General features: G+C 34.3%; 2 protein-coding genes across 3 annotated transcripts; both read right to left on the bottom strand.

Annotated features, from left to right (window-relative positions):
* Positions 1-826: 826 nt before the first annotated feature.
* On the bottom strand, positions 827-6,558 carry LOC120091721 (phosphoadenosine phosphosulfate (PAPS) reductase family protein). The gene is made up of 17 exons (XM_039049834.2): positions 6,182-6,558; positions 5,850-5,955; positions 5,191-5,236; positions 4,953-5,110; positions 4,744-4,861; positions 4,518-4,600; positions 4,266-4,325; positions 3,872-4,120; positions 3,258-3,354; positions 2,960-3,010; positions 2,785-2,865; positions 2,542-2,613; positions 2,411-2,473; positions 2,091-2,243; positions 1,614-1,671; positions 1,475-1,527; positions 827-1,381 (listed from the first exon to the last, which is right to left on the bottom strand). The coding sequence occupies exons 2-17, from the start codon at positions 5,948-5,950 to the stop codon at positions 1,286-1,288; spliced, it is 1,539 nt and encodes a 512-aa protein (XP_038905762.1). The 5' UTR covers positions 5,951-5,955; positions 6,182-6,558; the 3' UTR covers positions 827-1,285.
* An 879-nt stretch (positions 6,559-7,437) lies between these two features.
* On the bottom strand, positions 7,438-10,945 carry LOC120089909 (zinc finger protein). 2 transcript variants are annotated; one of them, XM_039047349.2, is made up of 5 exons: positions 10,505-10,945; positions 8,200-8,355; positions 7,970-8,057; positions 7,773-7,839; positions 7,438-7,692 (listed from the first exon to the last, which is right to left on the bottom strand). In XM_039047349.2, the coding sequence occupies exons 2-5, from the start codon at positions 8,321-8,323 to the stop codon at positions 7,639-7,641; spliced, it is 333 nt and encodes a 110-aa protein (XP_038903277.2). In that variant the 5' UTR covers positions 8,324-8,355; positions 10,505-10,945; the 3' UTR covers positions 7,438-7,638. The 2 variants fall into 2 exon arrangements, with proteins under 2 accessions (XP_038903277.2, XP_038903278.2); XM_039047350.2 differs by having other exon boundaries at positions 10,312-10,515.
* Between the last annotated feature and the right edge of the window lie 9,217 nt (positions 10,946-20,162).

Below are 20,162 nucleotides of genomic sequence, written 5' to 3'. Positions count from 1 at the left end.
TACCACCGCCCTCTACCTATCATCTTTGTCGAATACCAGTGGCGGCTATTTTCTGACAACCATCACTAGTGGCCACCTCCAGTCAATTTCAGCCACAACCTCCAACAATTACCATCAGCAAAACTCCAACCACCACCTTCGATGACCGCTATCGGCCACCTATATTATAGTCATTTGAAATTAATAAAAACACTTTTAGTATATTACAAATCAAAAACTTGTATATAAATACACTTTTGAGAAAGACGTGTGCTTTTATTTTAAGGAGTTTTTATTTTTAAAAAATGTTTAAAAGAAAAAGAATTTTTGGGAAACAAATATGTGTCATTTCAAACCGCCTAATTCAATTTTAAATTATTAATAAATCTAATAGTTTATCAAGTTGACAAAAGTTATATATAGATCCCTAGTTAAGATCTCCCCCAAACAAAAAATATTGATCATCCATTCTCAACCATCAAAAGTTGGTTCTTTCCCACATTAACTTCTCTTCTCCCAATGACTCAGAGTTTGTATTTGGCTAAAAGTGTCAGAGCTTTAGGCAGGTTGGGCCACCTAAAAGTTGTCACAGTTAAATAACTTCCTTTTAGCAGAATAAAGAAAATTATAGTTATAAAAGAAAATTAAATGTTGTAAGAAAACCAATAACAAAAACAAAACACAGCAAACAGATGAGTTCTAATTAAACAGAAAAAGTTGCAACATAGATTTTTTGGAACATTCCAAAAGGATGCTGCAAAAACCTCCAGCCCTGACTTGCATTTGAACACACTTTTGAAAGAAAAAATAATAATAAATGAAAGTAAGGAAGAGGTCAGTAGGGAAGTTTTCTGAGTAAATTTTTTTGTTTAATGATGATCAGTCATTGAAATTCCAAACCTTTTATCTAACCCATCTTGAGCTTCTTGGTTTCATTATTTTGTAAGTTTGAGAATGATCTGGTGCACAACTACAGAAAAAATCCAAAATTATAAGGTTTTTGATACTCCAACATTGGGCTGTTATACATTCCTTCCTACCCAGAAAACAACAATGACCGACCATTTTTATTATATAATGTATGTCAATAGCAGTAAATTTGATAGTTTCCTTCCTCGTCTTCCATGGCTTAGCACGGTTATGAACAAGAGCTATTTGTTAATCTTCTCTCCTTCCTTCTCAGTTTAACAAATCCTAGTTGCACCCTCATTCCACCTACATCTTTACATCTTTATCAAAGCTTCGGGTTTCCTGTGTGATATTGGTAATGCCTGCTGTTTGCTTGCAACTTTCTAAATTTTAGCCTTCAGGTTTCTTGAAAATTCAAGTTGATGTCGGAGAACGCCCCAGTTTGGAACTTCTTGCTCAAGGCTTCTGCAGCTAACTGGTTTCTTTCTTCATTCTGAGATCAAACAAGCAAAACGTTACAACCTTCTCGTTTGGTTCCATTCATAGGTTTGATATTGTTTAATGGGAAGGGGGAGACTACTTGTACCTTGCCTTTGAAACTTATAATAATCGGCCCAGATCTGGATTCTCGATAACATCCTTAACGAGGCAAATGAAATAGTTGGGAAGAGATTGCAGAATATATATAGTCAGACTGTGAAAACTAAACCAGTTTAAAGACTCACCAATTTGTATGTCTGGGAATTCAAGACAGAGTTTGGCCAGAGATGGAGCAATTTCTACCTGCATTTAATACAAAAAAAAAAAAAAAAAAAAAAAAAAAACACAAATGGAGAGTTGGAGACTAATGGAACCAGTAAACAGATTGGAGAGAAAGGCAAATATACCAACTCTGTGTTTTGGTTGAATAAACTGAATGCAAGCAGCATATTAAAAGTCAAGCTGAAGAACATTTATATATCTTTAGTACCTTAAATTTAATTATTTGCAAGTTCAAGTACATAATCATTTGATCATTTCCCACATCAGTCTACCAGAGGTGTCCTAAGTGTTTACTAGCATGTCCAAACCCTTAAAAGTGTGGCTATGTAGCCAACTTGGCACAGAACATCGATGTTATAGAAAGATTTAATGAAATAATTCATCCGCAAATATGCCAAAAATTCAGCTGCGTGGAAAGGAAAGGAAAATCTCACACATACATCTGACAGTTTTGTGGTTAAGTGCTTCGACTTATATGGTTCCAACAATGGGAAAAGGTCACCAGTTCTTGTTAACTCAATCAAACAATCCCACTGCAAGTCCAGTTCCACTATGTTTGTTGCAGTAAAAACTATCACATTGTGACACTTGATCTACAAGAGAGAAATCTTTAGCTACTGATTTGAAGAAACATCACTGCAGAAATTATGTCAGATAGATTTAAATTCAAGGACATTCAACATATTAAAGGCAAACCGTCCCTTCTACAATTCATGGGGAATGGAAAACACACACACACACACACACATCCTAACCGTACCAATGGGACGGGCAACTTTTCGTGATGCAATAATTCAGTGATCCCTTCAGGCAGCTGAGCCATCTGAAAAGAAAACACAAGTTTATCACAACAGAACCAAACCCAAACATCTATGTTTGGTTCGGAATTACCTCATTTCGGTCACCAGTGCAATGCTCTCCTATAAGATGCCTCAGGTATTCTTCAAATTCTTCATCAGGAGCCTATTGAAGTTTAAATACAAGCATGTGATGAAGACCAATAATCTGATTTAATTTTTTTACGCCAGTTGATAAACACAAAGGAAAAAAGTTCTCCTTCCATTCAGAGTATGATATTGTGAATTTCTTTCAATTATCTCAATTCAAAATTGCCAAATAAATAAAACAACGCACCAGTCGAACCCCAAATGCCTTTGCAATACCCCCTAAAGTTGCATCAGAAAACAATGGGCCAACTCCTCCATATATAAACACCTGCAATAGCCAGCAAGTAAAAGGAGTCTAGATTCTTATAATTTTATGACAACAAAAACCAAAAGAAAAGTTGTTTGCAGGTTGAGTAGTTTACCATCTCATTGGCAGACCTTCTTAACTCTACTTCTTCAGCAACAGAATCTATCTGATACAAGGTGAAAGAACAGAAGATGAAAGATTAACAAAGGTCCATCTCTTTCTTAAAAAAGAAAGTTTGTGTAAGTCTAACACATACACGAAATTTACATTAAACGTCATTAAAGAAATACAGCCGGTACTAATTTTCTGATGTCTTCAATATAATTATTACATACAATAAGTTACTATACACAATTCAAACAGGTAAGCTGATTCAACCAAGATCTAGAAGTCTGTTGTCGTAGTTAACTTACATCATTCCGAACCATGGAAGTATGTGATATAGACCAACCAATAGAGTGCACCTTTCTTCGCAGTGAGAGTCCCAATTGATCCTCAACAGTGCCGAAGCTGAGCTATGGGGCAGATAAAGGATAATGAAGGACTTCAGCAATAACAGTCCATAAAATTCAAAACCAAACAGCACTTTGTTTTCTATTTCTTCACTCTTTTTTGCAGTAACAATGACATTCCATACAACTGTTGCAACTGCAACATGGCAGCATGCGCATGCAAATTTAAGACAGAGAATAAAACTTATGATCATACAAGCACAAGGGTGATCACATAAATCACACGAAGTAAGAAGTTTTAGAGGAAATGGAATTGTAAAGTTTTCATTCATTCAATCCAGAGCAATTTATATTTATAGATATCACAAGGCAGAATATCACAAAAAGCGATCAGTTCGACGAGGACAAGATGTTCAAAATTGTGGGAACAAAAAGCAAGAGCGAAAGGTTAGAAGATTGGTTGAGATTCATTATAACAAAGGTTTACTTCCTTTAGTATTAAAAATAAAATAAACAGTTTACTCGGAAGAATGGAGACATTTAGTAACTAATCATGGTGCAAACGAGAAACTTACAGGATCTCATCTCCAACAGCTATGACTGACGCAGTGAGCATACTCTGTTTCTGCAAATCCACATTGCTCGTCCCATTACTCATAGAATTTAGTACGGAAGGTGAAAACCTTTTTGCTCTCCCTGCTCTTTCTGACCTTCCATCTGAAAGCAGGTATGCGGGCCTAAATTTCTCCTTGCTTCCAGAGGAATTACTAATGCATAACAACGCATTTGGAAGAGTATCATGTATACTCCCAATTGAAGTATATCTACAAAAGAAAACTAAATAAGTAACTTGAAGTATCAAGGAAAAGCTTTGAAACGAGTGAAGTAGGGCATCACAAACAAACACAACCCTGCAGCTACAAGAGCAAGATAAATAACTAGCATTCTGTGTTTGCTTGGTATCATTACCCTTGATCATAAAGACTGCAGTACTGGACCTTGCAAGTTAATATGAATGCCCACACATCTCTGGGAAGAAGAAGAAGAAGAAGAAGAAGAAGAGAATGAGGAGAAAATTAACCAAGTCACATTAAGTAAAAAAGTGGACATTCTGTCACGGCCATTGTACTCATTGATTTTTCATCTCAAATTGAGGAGTTAACTAAAGAAAAATTAAGCTGGTAAAATAGAAATAGAGGAGCATGTGGAACCAGACCACACCTGTACGACCAATCCAAAATGGGGTTCACTCTCATAAATGGTGGCCATCCAGGTGAACTGGGGGAAAATTGTTCCTGGCCAACCTGTTTGTTTTGAGGGGGAGGGGAGTAGACAAATCAAGGCATCTTCATTTCAACTGACTTTATAAGAACTTGAAAAGAAATGGATCAAAATTAATAACCTACTACAAAAGTTGAAGTTCATGGAGATAAAGCACAAACAATACCGCAGTTGGATCCCCAATGCGAACACCAAGGAAAATAGCTCTAACAGGTCTATTCTTCAATAAAGACTCCAAGCCAGATTTGAAATCTGTCCGGATGATATCCATTAGCAAGCCATAGCTGTTATGTAAGAATGAGTTTATTAACAGTTAGCTAAAAGTGAGGCTATAGATTTAAATCCCTGAAGTGAAATCAAAGGTGTTTCTCTTACTTAGTTGCCATATCATAAGTAAATGAGTTAATTTCAGGAAAAGCAGATGGGCTCTCAAAATATATTGTTCGAATAGGAAATTCCTTGAGTCCATCAACAGAACAGCCTTCTTCCTCTTTATGCAGGAAAAATGCTGCTCGAAGTATGTGCAGTAAAACCTGCACAATCAATTTGCCATGAGAATCAATGAAGAAAAAAGAGGCTCGTAATGAACAGAAGGTCTAACATCAAAACTTACAGTTGAATCTTTTCCGCCATTGAAGCTGAATGCGACCTCTTCAGTGCTGTTGATGATGCAAGTTACAATATGTTATAACATGGGAAAAACTGAGGCAAATAGCAATTCTATGTTTCAGGAAATGGTACCATAGATGTCAATCTTTCATTTCCTTAGCTTATTATTGAGATTTTTTAACCTATCCCATTCAACATCTAGTCACCAGTAAAATGCTGAACACTTGCAATCACAATGCCAATTCACTAACTTCATTAACGTATGGAATTTTTTGAAGTTAAAAGAACTTACAAGATGCAGATGCATGGGAAACCAGAGTTACCAGTGATGCAAATTCTAAATAAGTTGAATGGGTTCCATCTGTCATTTTCCTTTACTAGCATTCAACATGTACTAAATGAATCCCTTCAAACAAATCATTTTCCCAAGTTCAACTAATAACTTCCATACAAGAACTACCAACAATTACATCGGTGAAAGTGGAAAAATTCAAACAATTAAAAAGGTTCTTCGTACATTACGAATTAAAGTCAACATAAGATTTAAAATTTTCCCTTTCTATAACCACAAGTTTCGAGGCAACGAGCAAAAAACCAATCAACAATAACTCAAGAAGGACAACCCGCCAAACAATCACCAGAAATCGACAAAGAAGTACTTACGAATATAAAGCCAGAGCTCTCTTAACAACATAGATGGCGTTATTGTACTTGGTCTTGAGTCTTCGATCGTCACAATCTCTGATTGCTTTATCGATTTCCATGCCCTCTGGTACATTAAACTCAATTTACATTACTTTTTCAATTGAATAAAACTAAATACAAACAAAGTCTGAAACACTTTTTGCGACCCAGAAGATGGGGAGATGGGGCATTCGCTCATTTCCAAGAATATGAAACCTCTCTTAAACCAAGTAAGCAAAATGGGTATTCATGAATTGAAGTATAGAAGCTATATTCAGCTAAGATACGTAAGTAAAAGTGAAGTAACTCACCTTAATCAACACAGAAGATGCGCCAATTGAGAGGGGAAAGTGGAAAACAAAGAGAAGGGGGAGAAAAGAGAAAAAGGACCCCCCTTTATTGAGGTAAAGGATCTCAAAGACGGGTCGTTTGAATGCCACAGATTGTTTATCTGTGGAAATTGATTGGAAGTTTTGTTGAGGGTCTTGGTCTTACTCTAATCGTGGAAGGGAAAATGGAAAGAAGGGGAAGTGGGCACGGCTCATGCCGTTGAAAGTTGAAAGTGAAAACTGAAATTTGATTCAATTCGTCGTGTAATGGTAATGAAAATGGATACTCTCTCTGGTAATATCCCCTCTGCCCTCTCCTTCCTCGCACCTTACAGTTTACACACAAAATGCCTTTTTTCTATTTTTATTAATCCCCTTCCCTTTTTGTGTTCTTCTAGATGTCGTCCACGGCCCATTTTATGTGGGCTCAATTTCGGATTTGATTTGGTTCGGCCCACCAGAAAGCCCAAAAGTTAAGTAGAACATCACAATTAAATCAATTTAAAAATCTTCCATATTGTAAAATGAACTTTTACAACATTATTTTAAATTTGTAGATGTAGGTTTGAATCTATGGCAAGGATTGCTAGAAAAAAGAAATGAAGATGTGAAACTATGGTAAATATCGATTTTGATATCGTTACCGATATATCAACAGATATATCGATAAAATATCATTAACGGATATTTATGTAAGTCGTGAAATTTTTAAAAATTTATTTGAATCAATAATTAAGTTATTTTTACTCCAAAACTAAGTTGTGGATATTGTTATCAGTAATCATATTCATGTCAGACTAAATAGATGATATTTTTTATGTTTTAAGATATAAAATATGTTGAAAATATCTGTAGATACTTAATATCAATATTTAACCCTTTATTTGCAGATATGTCAGCAGATATATCAACATATCTACGGATATTTTTATCCTTGCTATAGAGCTCAAAAAAAATTGTGTGAAAATACTTATTAATTAGATGCAATAGAAATAACAAAAATACATGCACGAATTTTTCCACTTTCTTGTTTTATTATTATAACTAAGTGTGTGCTTTTATTTACTAGTAATTAAAAATGCAGTACTCCATGCTTTTATTTTTATTTTTATTATTATTATTATTATTATTATTATTATTATTATTATTCAATTCAATGTTCGAACTCAAAAATTTATGAGTGAAAACGTAAAGAGAGGTATTATTTTATAGCCATAGATAAATTTTATATTAACAAGTTAAATCAATGACAAATAGCATTTAAGACTCGTGAATGAAATCTCCACTTTGTTAGTTACAAATCAGTATAGAGTAAAAGAGAACCATCTATTCTGATCATCAAATCTGTTCAATGATAATAGCAAAAATGAATAGAAGCCTTGGAAAAAAGGGGCAAAGAAAGAAGAAAAAAGCAATTCTGATAGATTATATGAGAATGCCTAATCATAGAGGCCGTCTTCATGCCAGATATCAACCAAGAAGTCCACCATTTCCTGCAGAATCCAATATAGAGAAGCTTTATAAAGTAAAAATAAACAAAAGGAAAAGGTGAGGATGAACAAAGAAACCTTACAGCTAAAGGAATAGGCTGCTGAAAAGGCTCTGCAGTTAAAAGAAGATCTTCATAAGTTGTTGTCCAACTACAACATGAAACACGTCGTCAAGGACTAAACAAATCGATACATCAATTGAAATTTGAAAATAACCATCTTGTGGACAAAGCCTTCTTCAATAACCAAGTACAGGGAATGCCTGAAGCTAAATGAATACCTCAAGATTGGTTCCATAGGTGCTCGTTGCACATTTTCAGAATGGTCACCTACCCATTCCCTTCTTCTTTCATGCCAAGCTATCTCCGCTGTATAGAAAAGGATGCACCAACACGATATTTACGAGGATACTTTGCTCGTAAATCCAATGGAGATGTCACCAAAGACTATGGTGTGTTGATATTGAACATTATATCTTGACAATCGATGGTTTGAGCAAAGGAGACTTACCGTGGTTGATGAACATAGGCGTCTCGTTAGACTTGCCATTTAAGGCAACCTTTGAATCACCTGAAGAATGGTTCCCATCTCCATTCAAATTAGGATTTCTACCATTGATTTCCATTTTCTCCATAATGAACAACCATTGCCTTGAAAAACTGTGACCTGTACACATGAGATAAACATAAACAGTCCCTTTAAGAGAATTTATGGGGGATAGAGAAAAAAAAATTGAGACAAGAGTATGGTTTTGGATTGAAGTTTGAGATCATTTGATGTAATCCTTATGAATTGTCGATATTTTATATACAATACACATTCACCTTTTACAATATCCGCATTAATAATCTAATAAAGAGCAAAACGTAGATAATTTTATAATACTTGACCATATAACGTAATGTATAATTATAAATATCCACCCTATTGAAGAGAAATATTGTTGATTTTAACACCTTGCCCATCTCATACTATACAAGATCACACAAACCTTTATCTCGTGCTCACTAATTCCAATCAACTATTTTGCTGTTTCTATAATTACCAATCAAATATTACATATGCATAACTGAGCTTGAATTCTAATAAGAAGACGTGTTTTAAAACCCTTGCAACAAAATTGTATGAATGCATAAATTTTTTAACAATATACTTTGGGAAGACACTGTTATAATATAACACTTTGTCTATTTTAAAACCATGAAGGTTGTTAGTTGCAAAGATTCTATAATAGCAAATATATTCTCACTGCTGAAAAAAATAAGGGATATATGCTCAAAAAGAAGAAAGAGCTAAGAAGCCAAGCATAGTTTCATTATTATTTATTTTCTGGTCTTTTTGTTGCATTAACTTATAACAAGAAACAACCACCAACGTTTGGTGATGTGGGTAAGAAAATGAAAAGAAAAGGCACTCAAGTGTCTAGATACAATGAGCAACTAAGATTGTGTTCCACATAACTTTTGGAGTTAGTTTACAAGTAAAGTAGTTTTTAACATAAGGCTGTGGATTTTGACTCCTTTTTTTAACATCTGATTTTTCTCGCTATCTCTTGTTGTAAATTCTCTACATGCTTATGTGATTGTAGTCTTACATCCCTCGTTATGCATTGGGAATGTCTTCTGTAATACATAAGGCCTCCTTTTGCCCTTTTTTTCTTTTTGGTAATTCGAAGCATCAATGAAATAAAGGTTCATGTTTCTCATAAAAATAAATAAATAACTAGGTAAAGTAGTGTTCTAGTAGACATCAGACACTAATCAAATGTTTACTCCATAAACACTTCAGTGCTTCTTACAACACATTTTGATGTGTATCTAGCTAGATGTCATGGAAGAATTCAGAAAGTGTTTTATTAGTTAAAAGAAGTATGAAAATATTGAAAGTCTATGCCAACACAAATTACATCAAAGCAGAAAGGGAACATATTTCAGCGGCATTGCCTTGCTCAACATGAACCAAAGTGCGAGACCTGTGCTTCGACCTTCCGATTTGCCTAGTTGGGAACTTCAGCCAATAAAGTTATGATATTTCATTAACTTCTCCAAAACAATTTTGACCCTCTTACTTGTGTGCAGTCATCGTCTTTTAGACTTTAAAGCCAGCAGAAAAGAAAATAGATTTTTTATTTTGTTCTCTAGTTTCCTGCATGACATACAACTCTACTTATTCCGGAGAAATATGGTAATTACTGAAACATAAAAGAGTTTTTTCTTGCTGAGCTCATCCGGCCAACTCCTTAGTCACATCAAGTTTGTTCCTCCAACACCGCCACAGGGTTCCCCCCTCAGACTACTCGAAATCCCTAATCTAGCCGAACCTAGTTCAAAACTGAAAGCGAATCACTCACTCTTCGAACTAATCCTAGAAAGTTCAAAATGTCAAGGAAGTGAACCTTGTCCCTAAGGATATTCCACTCCATCCCACTGAAAATAGTGCACTCTCTACTGCTCTAGCTTAATATCCACTCTCTTCATTACACAAAATAACACCTAACCATATGAAGAAATCCACATTTAAGACATATAAATTAAAGATTCATCAATGAAATATCATGCTCAATTCTCAGAATTAGAATCAACTATTCACGTTTGTCAATAAACTCACAAATCCATGGCTTACCGCATTTCAGAACTACAAATCATCAGAGAAACAATCACCATAAGAAAAGAAACTATGATTCAGATCAGCTCATTACAGAAAACCCACATCCATTTTCGAAAGTGAAACGCAAAAAGGTCCCAGAAACCTTCACATAAACAGAAATGGCACAAGAATTAGAACAAGTAGGGCAGAGGGTAGTCAGTCTCAGTACCTTTTGACCCTGAAAAAAGGAGTAAACAGTGAATCCTCCTGTAGTGAAGCGTTGAGATTGGGGTTGATCCTTAGGAAAATTACCGAAGAAGAGAAGAAACAGCCCCCCCTTTTCAGCATTCACTACAGAAAAGGGGGAAAGAAAGTGGATTCTTCTGCACTAAACGGCGAAGAATACTGACAGTTTCCTTTGATCCAACGGCTGAAATGCTGCCAAGTGACTAGCGATGTGTGGTTGAAGGTTACTGTCGAAACCCCATCTGGGGTCCCAACAAATGAAGAAGAAAGAACAGAGTCTGGGGTGCGGTGGATTTGGGAATCCTACATTTTGGGTCTCTTGCTTTAATGGCATTTCACTTTTGTATTTTTCTTGGGGATACGGATTATCATCTTTCTGTAGACCGTTCAAAATGTTACCCCATCGCCATTCAATTATGAATCCAAATTTATGAAGTTTGGTAATGCCGGGGACTGGTACAGATCGTACGATCTTCATTTAAGATTTTATGGAACCAATAATGGAGCCTTTCGGATCTTCCTGGAGGTCATCATCAAATTTCCCTTTTTCTCTGTTTTCGTTTCATTTCCTAAGTAAATTCTTCTCCCTTATTGATTGTATCACAATTTCAGCTTATATTTTCGTTAATATAATATCATCCCAACTTTCTATCTTTCACAACTACCCTACTCTTTTTTTTTATGAGTGGTTAAACTAGTTTTTATCGGTGGATATCGGAGACTATCGAAATTTAATTGAAAAATTAACTTTTTCTAACTTATAAATTGTTTTGGCTTGGAACATCTAGAAGAGATTAAACGGTAAGATTTTAGTTTTTTTTTTTTCCAAATAGTAGATAATCTATTCAAATTTTATACCAAATCTTATACATTTTCAAATTTACTCTAAATTCGGTTATCTTTGTCTAATATTATATTCAATTCTTATATAATTTTAGGCCAATTTCTGTTTACATTATTATATAAATTTCCAAATGAATTTACTAATTAAAATTTTCAAATAGATGATTGCATTTTGATTTTTAAATTTTCGAAAATGTTAAATTTTACAAAATAAAAAAGGTAAGATATAAAAATATATAAAATCTCAATATTAATCTACCCAATAATTTATTGTCGGAGTTAATCTAACCAAGATTCATGCCGATATTTTATATATTTTCCATTTTTTATTTTTTAAAAAAAATCTTTCCAAACATTTAAAATTCAAACTCAATCATCTGAGACCCATTTAAAAAAATTCATTTAGATAATTGGTATATATTGATTTGGAAATTAGAAATTTGGCTAAAGATTAAAATACGTAAGATTTTGATATAATATTTGGTAAACATAATTGAATTTGAAGAAAATTTGTAAATATATAAGATTTGGTATAAGATTTAGAAAGATCACATGATATTTTGAAAAAATTACTAGAATCTCAATGTAATCTCTCGAAGATGTATTGAGAAAGCCCCAAAAGGCCAGAACAATCAATAAATTAGGAAAAAAAAAACTAACTTTTTTAACTAAATCTTAGTGGTCAATCTCGCCCGAGATGATCCAATAAAAGTTATTTGAACAAGTTTTCAAAAAGGTGCTAGTTTCGTGATGTGAAAACTTAAAATGTTTTATTTCTGACAACTTTACTATTTTTTAATACAACAAATTGGGTAGTAGGCATGGTGTTGGCTTTTTGCCTTTAACTTCAAATTAATTAATTTTAATAAATTAATTAATTAATATTTTGATGATAACAAATGTGTTTTTATTTATTAACAATTTGAGTGTTTTAAAGTGTTCATTGTACAGAGTTCGGAACAACGATTCTAATGCTATTTAAATTGCCTAAATTGGACCTCAAACGAAAAAGATATGACCGATCCGAAACAATCTTAAATAAAAAACTCGAACGGATGACATGGTATAATTTTTGTCATAAAAGTGGACCAATTAAAATGTGTCACTTGGAGTACTGGAGGAGGAGGAGTGACACATGGTGATCTTTTGACTCTTTGATTGGTTTTAAAAAGAAAATAAATTTAAAAGGAAAATTGATTTAATATTATTTTATATTTGTATCTAACCTAATTTTGGACACATAGTGAGTTTTTGCTTTTTGTTGAATTTTAAAAAAAATAAAAATCAATTTATTATTATTTTATGTTTGTGTCTAATGGCTAGTTAAACACAGGATGAACTTTTACTTTTTGTTGGTTTTAAAAGAAAATGACTTAAGATATATATATTATATTTGTGTCTAATGACTAGTTTAATTTAAAATTTCCACCATTGATTTTTCTTTTTCAAGATCCAATGGTCCAAATTGAATGTGGATTCCAGTAATTTTTCCTCTTCATTTAAATCCATATTCTTCCCTAAATTCCAAGAACAATTTTACGCCATTTTTTCAATCCTTCATAACTCAAAGTCACCATTGTTATTCTCTCTCTAAACTTCAATTTTCTTCTTTTTCATCTTCTTCTTGAAAGAGTTATTTTATGTGATTGTTAGTTGTGAGCTAAAATTTGTAAATCCATTCTTGTAGAGAGTTTATCAAGTATGCTCTTTACTTTTCCAAACTATTGTAAAGGTTGCTCTTGATCTTAGAAAAAGAGTCATTGATAACGTTTGATTCTCAACCGTGGGAAGGATCAGGTTTATTCTGACTCCTGCAAAAAAATGTTGTAGCGATTCGACTCTAAGCCGTAGAAATAGATACATTCGTAGTGACATACCCAAAAGGAGCTGGGGAAGTAGATATAGGCTGATTGTGCCGAACCACTATAAAATTACTTGTGTCAATTTCTCTATCCCTATGTACTTTAATTTTGTAATTAATGTGTTATTATTTTTTATTACATTAAATTAATTAAATATTTTTTCTTTAAATTAATTGTAAATTAATTGATTATATTGATTTGTTTTGATCTATATTCATTACCAATATTTTTATTATAATTAAATAGGATGTTTTAAAGTGTGATTCTTATTTTCTTGTTTAATTCAAAGTGATATTATTTGTAAATTATTTGTAAGCAAAAAGTTTGTTAATTTGTTTAATTGGGCTTGCATTAGCAAAAAGTTTTAGTTAGTTTGAATAAACTCTATTCACCGCTCTACAGTTGCCATACCGATCCTACAATTGGTATCAGAGAGATAGTTCTTTTACATAAATCATTTTTCAAATATTCTTTTGATTTTGAAGTATTTTATTCATATTTTGAAATTTTATTTGAAAGCTTAATTGCTAGAGCTATGGCAACTTTAAAAGGTCAATATGTTGATACACCTCTTCTCTTTAAATTTTGATGTTTGGAAAAAGAAAATGAAGACAATTTTGCTTGCTATTGATTTTAATATCTTTTAAGTTTGTGAACATAATTTGTCAAAATTAAAATTGAATGATAAATTACTCTCTTTTAATGCTCGAGTCATAAATATCATATGTAATGTTTTGGATAGTAAAATATGTGATAAAATTGCACAATTTGATTATGCATATGATATTTGGAAATTTCTTGTCAATATATATTATAGAAAAATATAATTTGACTTTCTAAACAAAGCTCTAACCTTTTGAAGGGGTCATTCAATCTATTCCATATTTTTTTTTCTTACTCTTGCTCCAATTTTAGCTTACTTTCTCCTTATTCTAGTTCTAACTCACCTTATACCTTGCTTTCTTGTTCTCGTTTTAATTTCAACTCACTTTCTAGCTCTTGCTCTAGTTATTGTTCACTTTTTTGTGGCTCTTGCTCATTTTATCACTCTTACCATCTACACTTGGTTTGTTTTTGGTGTGTGAAAAACTCGATTTGTTGCAATCAATTTTTGGATATTGTTGGAGGAAGAAGAAACAACTTTGTTTTTTGTTGTTCGTGAAAATTTCAGTTTGAAAAAGGAAAAATGCTTTTAAAAATCTCACATTGCTTAGGTTGGAAAGTGGAATCTTCTTTTTATACTCCCACCTTGAGTTGTGGGTTTGGGCCCCAAAGGGTGCCCATGTTTTAGAGTGAGTGAGAAGATAGGATAATGTGAGTATGGTAGACATCCCACACATACGCACCATCGCCGTCCAATCGGGCGATGCGAGCCAAGTGAGTGTCTGGCATTATTTTTTGGTTAAAAATATTTTTTTTCTTATTTTCTTATTACTAATTATTTTAATTCTCCAACACGTGTTGCGAACCGGTCAAGTCTTCTGTACGCTTTCCGCGCCTGCAAGTTCATTGGTTGTGCGTTTTCTGCGTAGTTTTCTGTTGGTCCTCAACACCTATAAAAGGCGCAAGCCATTTCTCATTTTAATCACAACGCAAATTAATTCTTCCATCTTCTCCTTCGACCTCTCATATTCTCTTGGTTTTCGAGCAAGTCTTCTGAAGAGTGAATTTTCCAGTAGGCTACTATGCAGCTCCGGTCGAGACAGTTTTATATATTCTGGTTTGTTTTATCCTGGGGACTACATGGTAATTTTATAAAACTGCTTGCACACTTGCGCAGATCTGCGAAACATCTTAAAGAGAGCGAGATCCACGACTCAGCCTATAACGAATTTCTGTTTTGCAGGTTCCATTTTTCTGACAATTGACGTTTGTGACTGTTCATTGCTATGAAATCTTGACCGTCGAAGGGTAATCGGTTTCAACACTTTTAAGACAATTCATCTGCCTATTTTATCATGGCCTTTTCAAATAAAAAATCCATTATAACCTCCGACCTCAATTGTCCGCTTCGGTTTGAAAGAGCGAACTTTAGACAGTGAAAGCAGAAGATGCTATTTTTCCTTACAGTCAAGGTCACTGACATTTGTACCATGGAGAAGCCAACTGTTTCGAACGAAGATCCGACTGAACAACAAATAAAAGAAGCTGTTGACTGGGAAGAAAAAAAATTGTGTAAAAATTTCATATTAAATGGTTTGACTTATGATCTATATGGTTACTATAAGACAATGAAAACAACAAATGAAGTTTGAGACGCCCTGTAGAATAAGTACGATACCGAGGAAGTCAGGTCGAAAAAGTATGCCATCAGCCGCTACCTTAAGTTCCAAATGACGAATAACAAATATGTGGAGGTCAATCCCATAAGCTGCAGAAGATAGCCCATGAAATAATATGTGAAGGTATGCAACTAAACGAGTAGTTCCAAGTTGTCATTATTATTGATAAGTTGCCTCCTTTGTGGAGGATTTCAAGAACACCTTGAGGCATAAGACCAAGAAGTTTTTCTTGGAGAGTCTGATCACCCGATTGAAGATTGAGGAAGAAGCCCGGAAGCAGGACTAGAGGGAGGAGGTGAACATTATTCTTAAAAAATCTGCCTTTATCGTGATAAAGCCTGACCAAAAGTCTAAGGGAACTAAAAGGAAAGGTCGTACTCGTGGTTCCAACAACCAGAACAATTAGAAGAAGCAAAAACCCCCCTCAAGAGAAACGGTACAGTTTCTTTGCTTTAACTGTAATAAACCTGAACACATGGCTAGGAATTATAGAAACTGGCGTCATCTTACTGGCCAGGCAAACTTGACAGAAGAAACGTTAATTTCCATGATGACAGAATAAAATGTGATCGATGATTCTGAGGGGTGGTGGATAGACACTGGCACTACGTGCCATGTCTATCATTGAAGGAAATCGGACATGAGAATTTCCATGAGCAGTGGAAGGATCGTTCCAAATTTAATTCATATATGAACATTATAATTACAATCACAAACAGAAACAACAGGCTATGCGCAAAACAGAAATTACAGCATGTTTTATTACACGATCAAGGGAAGAATTCACATACCTTTGAAGAATCATCTTCAACTCCCTTGATCACAAACCCCCATTCATAGCAAGACGGCAACCACGAACGCTTGAACACTTCGACGGCTACACTGCACGACCCACAACAATCTCGAACACAATAATCACCATGATCACGAACACAACGAACATAACAAACGACCTCCACAGAACCTCAACTAGTGTCGAGTTGAGTATGACACCACCACAAAGGTTACCTTGGTATTCTCGGTGTGAGAATCCAGAGTGTGGGCTCTGTGTGGACTTGGTTAGAGGATAAGACTAGAGAAGAACAATCGTGTAAACGATTGAGTAAGTGGGAGATGACAGAGCCTATCGTATAGGACGATGCCCAATCATTTAACAAAAGTTATGCGATCGTCTAGCTAAAGCTATGCAATCATTTAGCTAATCGGCCAGTTGAGTGTCTATCATATAGAAACACTCCACGATCGTCTAGTCTCTTTGATGCTATCGTTTAGTAAATCTAGTTTACTTAACAACCTTTCTGTGAGAACTTTCCAAGAATGGAATTCTCAATTCAACATTACTAAATTTAGGAAAACATTTTTTCTTTTATCTCACGGTTACCATGAAACCACCAGTAACCTTCCACTCAATTGGTTATTAGAGAAAAAGAGATAATTATCCAATAATTAATATTACTATAAATAGACATGATAACCAACTTACTATACTATATTTATAACCTATAGTTTTAATATTTCATCTCATGAAACATATAAACCATAGCTCTTTTTCTACTTCATGGCACTTAAAATAAATCTCATTTACATTAATCCTCCACTAGATGTATCTCATACACCATACTGATCATATCATATATAATCAAATTACCTCTTGTCAATTTAAAATTTTCAAATCAACACCAAGAACTGATTCTCAACTTGAATCCATTGAGCTATCAAGGGGACATTATGGACCTGTAGCTCGAAGCTTCAACGGTACGTGAATAACTAACTAAACTCTTTAGTCATGGGATCCACCATCCGTTAACTGCCAGGCACTCCACTAAAGACCGACAACTGAACTCTTCTTACTACAGATATATTATGTGTCCATCTTAACAAATCAACAGTGCGATAACCCTTCACAGATTGCTCGTAAGTACAACTCGGCCAATAATCGTTATGCCCATGTAGTTACATCTAACCCCTTAAGTACCATTGATTCCTCTAATGAACATAAATCATAGTGCTACTATGACTGAGTCCTCTCTTCCAAAGAGAAGTTGTGGCCACTATGTTCAATCCCCAGAATCAGCCGGAGCAATTTATCTACTTACCCCTACTTCGGGGAAGGAGTGAATTTCATCTTGTGTAACTGAGTTTCCAGCTCCCCAATCAGACAAGTCCCCAAAAAGGTAGGCTTGATTAGTTGGTAATCTCGCAACTCTTACCCATACTAATCAAATGGCTGCCCTCAAAGGCAGGAGTTCCCAAAACACTCAAGATTGAGGTCATGTCACCTATAGTCATTTAGGTGAGATGTAAGTCTATAGTATCAATCGTGTTATATACAAAACGGTGTTATATACAAAGACGAATCATCTTGTGGTCCGATCCTATACAAACTCTTTATATAGGACACCCCCGCTCGCATGTTTCCACATGAATGGTCAGGATCTACCATCTGTAGTAGTTCACGACACTTGCAAACCTCTACAAAGTGAGTCGTATCCGTAGTGTCATCAAGATCAGGTATCTCACCTTAATCATTATGCTACAGACCTATTTAGGTTATCACTTAAGACATGATCCACTTGTATATCTCATATACATGTTTATGTTTACATACAATAACCATGGAGCTTGTTTATTGGATACGAGTAAATACCATAATGAAATAACACTTAGTTATGCATAAAAAAAATGTGTATATTACAAACAATGAGACTCCGGGAGAATTAGGACACCAATCCCAACAATCATAATCTTAGTCTCTTTAAAACTTATACTGAAACTAAGGATAAGAATATCCAGTTGGGGGATCACTACTCAACAAAAGTTATTAGAACCGACGAGCTGGAGCTAAAATTTACATCCGAGAAGACTCTCACCTCGAAAGATGTCCTGCACACTCCGGAGATAAGAAAGAACTTAGTCTCAGTCTATCTCTTCAACAAGGTCGGTTTTACCCAAACAATAGGAGCATATTTATATACCCTTATTAAGAATAATATATTCGTAGGGAAGGGTTATGCAAATGAATGAATGTTCAAATTAAGCCTGGATATAAATAAAATGAAATCTTCTGTTTATATGTTGTGTTCTTTGAATGTTTGGCATGCTAGACTTTATCATGTTATTAAGAAATTAATTAGTAACATGATTAGATTGGAAATGATACCTAAGTTATCATCCGAGAGTTGCTGGAACCGACGAGTTTGAGCTAAAATTTACATCCCAGCAGACTCTCACCTTGAAATATGTCTTGCACACTTCAGAGATAAGAAAGAACTTGGTCTCAGGCTATCTCCTCAACAAGGCTAGGTTTACCCAAACAATAGGGGCAAATTTATATACTCTTACTAAGAATAATATATTCGTAGAGAAGGGTTATGCAACTGAATAAATGTTCAAATTAAACCTGAACATAAATAAAATGAATGTTCAAGAATAATATATTCCTTCAATTGGTATCAGAGCCAGGTTATAACTCTTATCAAAGAGAACCTATGAGCGGAAGCAAGATTGTTCCAAATTCATTGTGACAGAAATACAAGCATTCACAAACATACATACAAGTTATGCATTTCATAACAAATTACGGCATGCTTTCAATAAATTAAATACTAAGGAACGAGAGACTCACCTTTAAAGAACTCTTACTCTGTTTATCTCTCGCTCTCGTCAAGAACTGGGATCAACACCTCTCGTTGTCGCTGCAATCGTCTACCCAAAACTCTTGTTGTCGCTCAGCAAACAAATAGTCTTCTACACGAACAAGAAGCAACTTGGACACCACCACTCAGTGACCTTGGTATTCTCGGAGTGAGACTCTAGGAGGTGTGGGCTCTGTTGGATTTGGTAGAGGAAAAGAGGAAAGAACGATCGTACTCAACGACTAAGAAAGTGGGAGAGGTTAGAATTTATCATATAAGCTGGTGCTTGATCGTTTCGAAAAGGTATATGATCGTTTAGTAAAAAAGTCTAATCGTTTACATGATCGTTTAGTGGATATCGCTCAGGCGCGTGATCGCTTAGTAAAAACAATACGATCATTTAGATAAATGTGCATGTGCATGATCGTTTAGTCAATACTTGAAGCTGTCGTGTAGGCTCTCGTGAGTTAAACGATAGGCAATGTGTAACCAATGAAGTGATAGTATGATTCTTTTCAAAAATGAAAATATTTTTCATTTTATCCTTTCAGTTATGAAAACTGAATACAACCCCCCACTTTCACACACGGTTATAGAGAAAACCACCAACAATTATCTCATAATTATTTTAATTATAAATAAATATAATAACTAATTTATCATATTATATTTATAACATATAGTTTTAATATCACATCATATGTAACATTTAAATCATAGTCCTTTCTTCTTTATTTTATATAAATCATATTTATATCAATTTCCTCCAATTAATGTATCTCATACATCATGTCAATTATATCATATATAATTGAACCAGTTTAATCATATCATATATAATCAAACTTCCTCTTGTCAATTTGAACACTTCAAACTTACCCAAAAACTTATTCTCACTTGAATTCATTGACCTACCAAGAGGAACTCATGGACCTGTAGCTTAAAACTCTAACGGTACATGAATAGCTTACTAAACTCTTTAGCCATGAGATCTACCATCCATTAGTTATCGGGCACTC

This window comes from Benincasa hispida, chromosome 11, assembly GCF_027475165.1.
Source record: "Benincasa hispida cultivar pf3 chromosome 11, pf3_genome.v1.1, whole genome shotgun sequence".
Taxonomy (NCBI): domain Eukaryota; kingdom Viridiplantae; phylum Streptophyta; class Magnoliopsida; order Cucurbitales; family Cucurbitaceae; genus Benincasa; species Benincasa hispida.
The sequence above is the reverse complement of the archived record's forward strand: the minus strand, read 5'-3'. Positions and strand labels throughout refer to the sequence as shown.

Bases quoted from the DNA above. Each gene is read 5' to 3' on its own strand.
- LOC120089909 (XM_039047349.2), bottom strand. From the start codon at position 8,323: ATGGAGAAAATGGAAATCAATGGTAGAAATCCTAATTTGAATGGAGAT. The intron at 8,058-8,199 runs GTAAGTCTCCTT...TTTTCTATACAG, and splicing joins GCCTATGTTCATCAACCACG to CGGAGATAGCTTGGCATGAA. The intron at 7,693-7,772 runs GTAAGGTTTCTT...TGGATTCTGCAG, and splicing joins AGCAGCCTATTCCTTTAGCT to GAAATGGTGGACTTCTTGGT.
- LOC120091721 (XM_039049834.2), bottom strand. From the start codon at position 5,950: ATGGAAATCGATAAAGCAATCAGAGATTGTGACGATCGAAGACTCAAG. The intron at 2,474-2,541 runs GTAATTCCGAAC...TTTTCTTTTCAG, and splicing joins GCACTGGTGACCGAAATGAG to ATGGCTCAGCTGCCTGAAGG. The intron at 1,382-1,474 runs GTACAAGTAGTC...GTTTGATCTCAG, and splicing joins TTATAAGTTTCAAAGGCAAG to AATGAAGAAAGAAACCAGTT.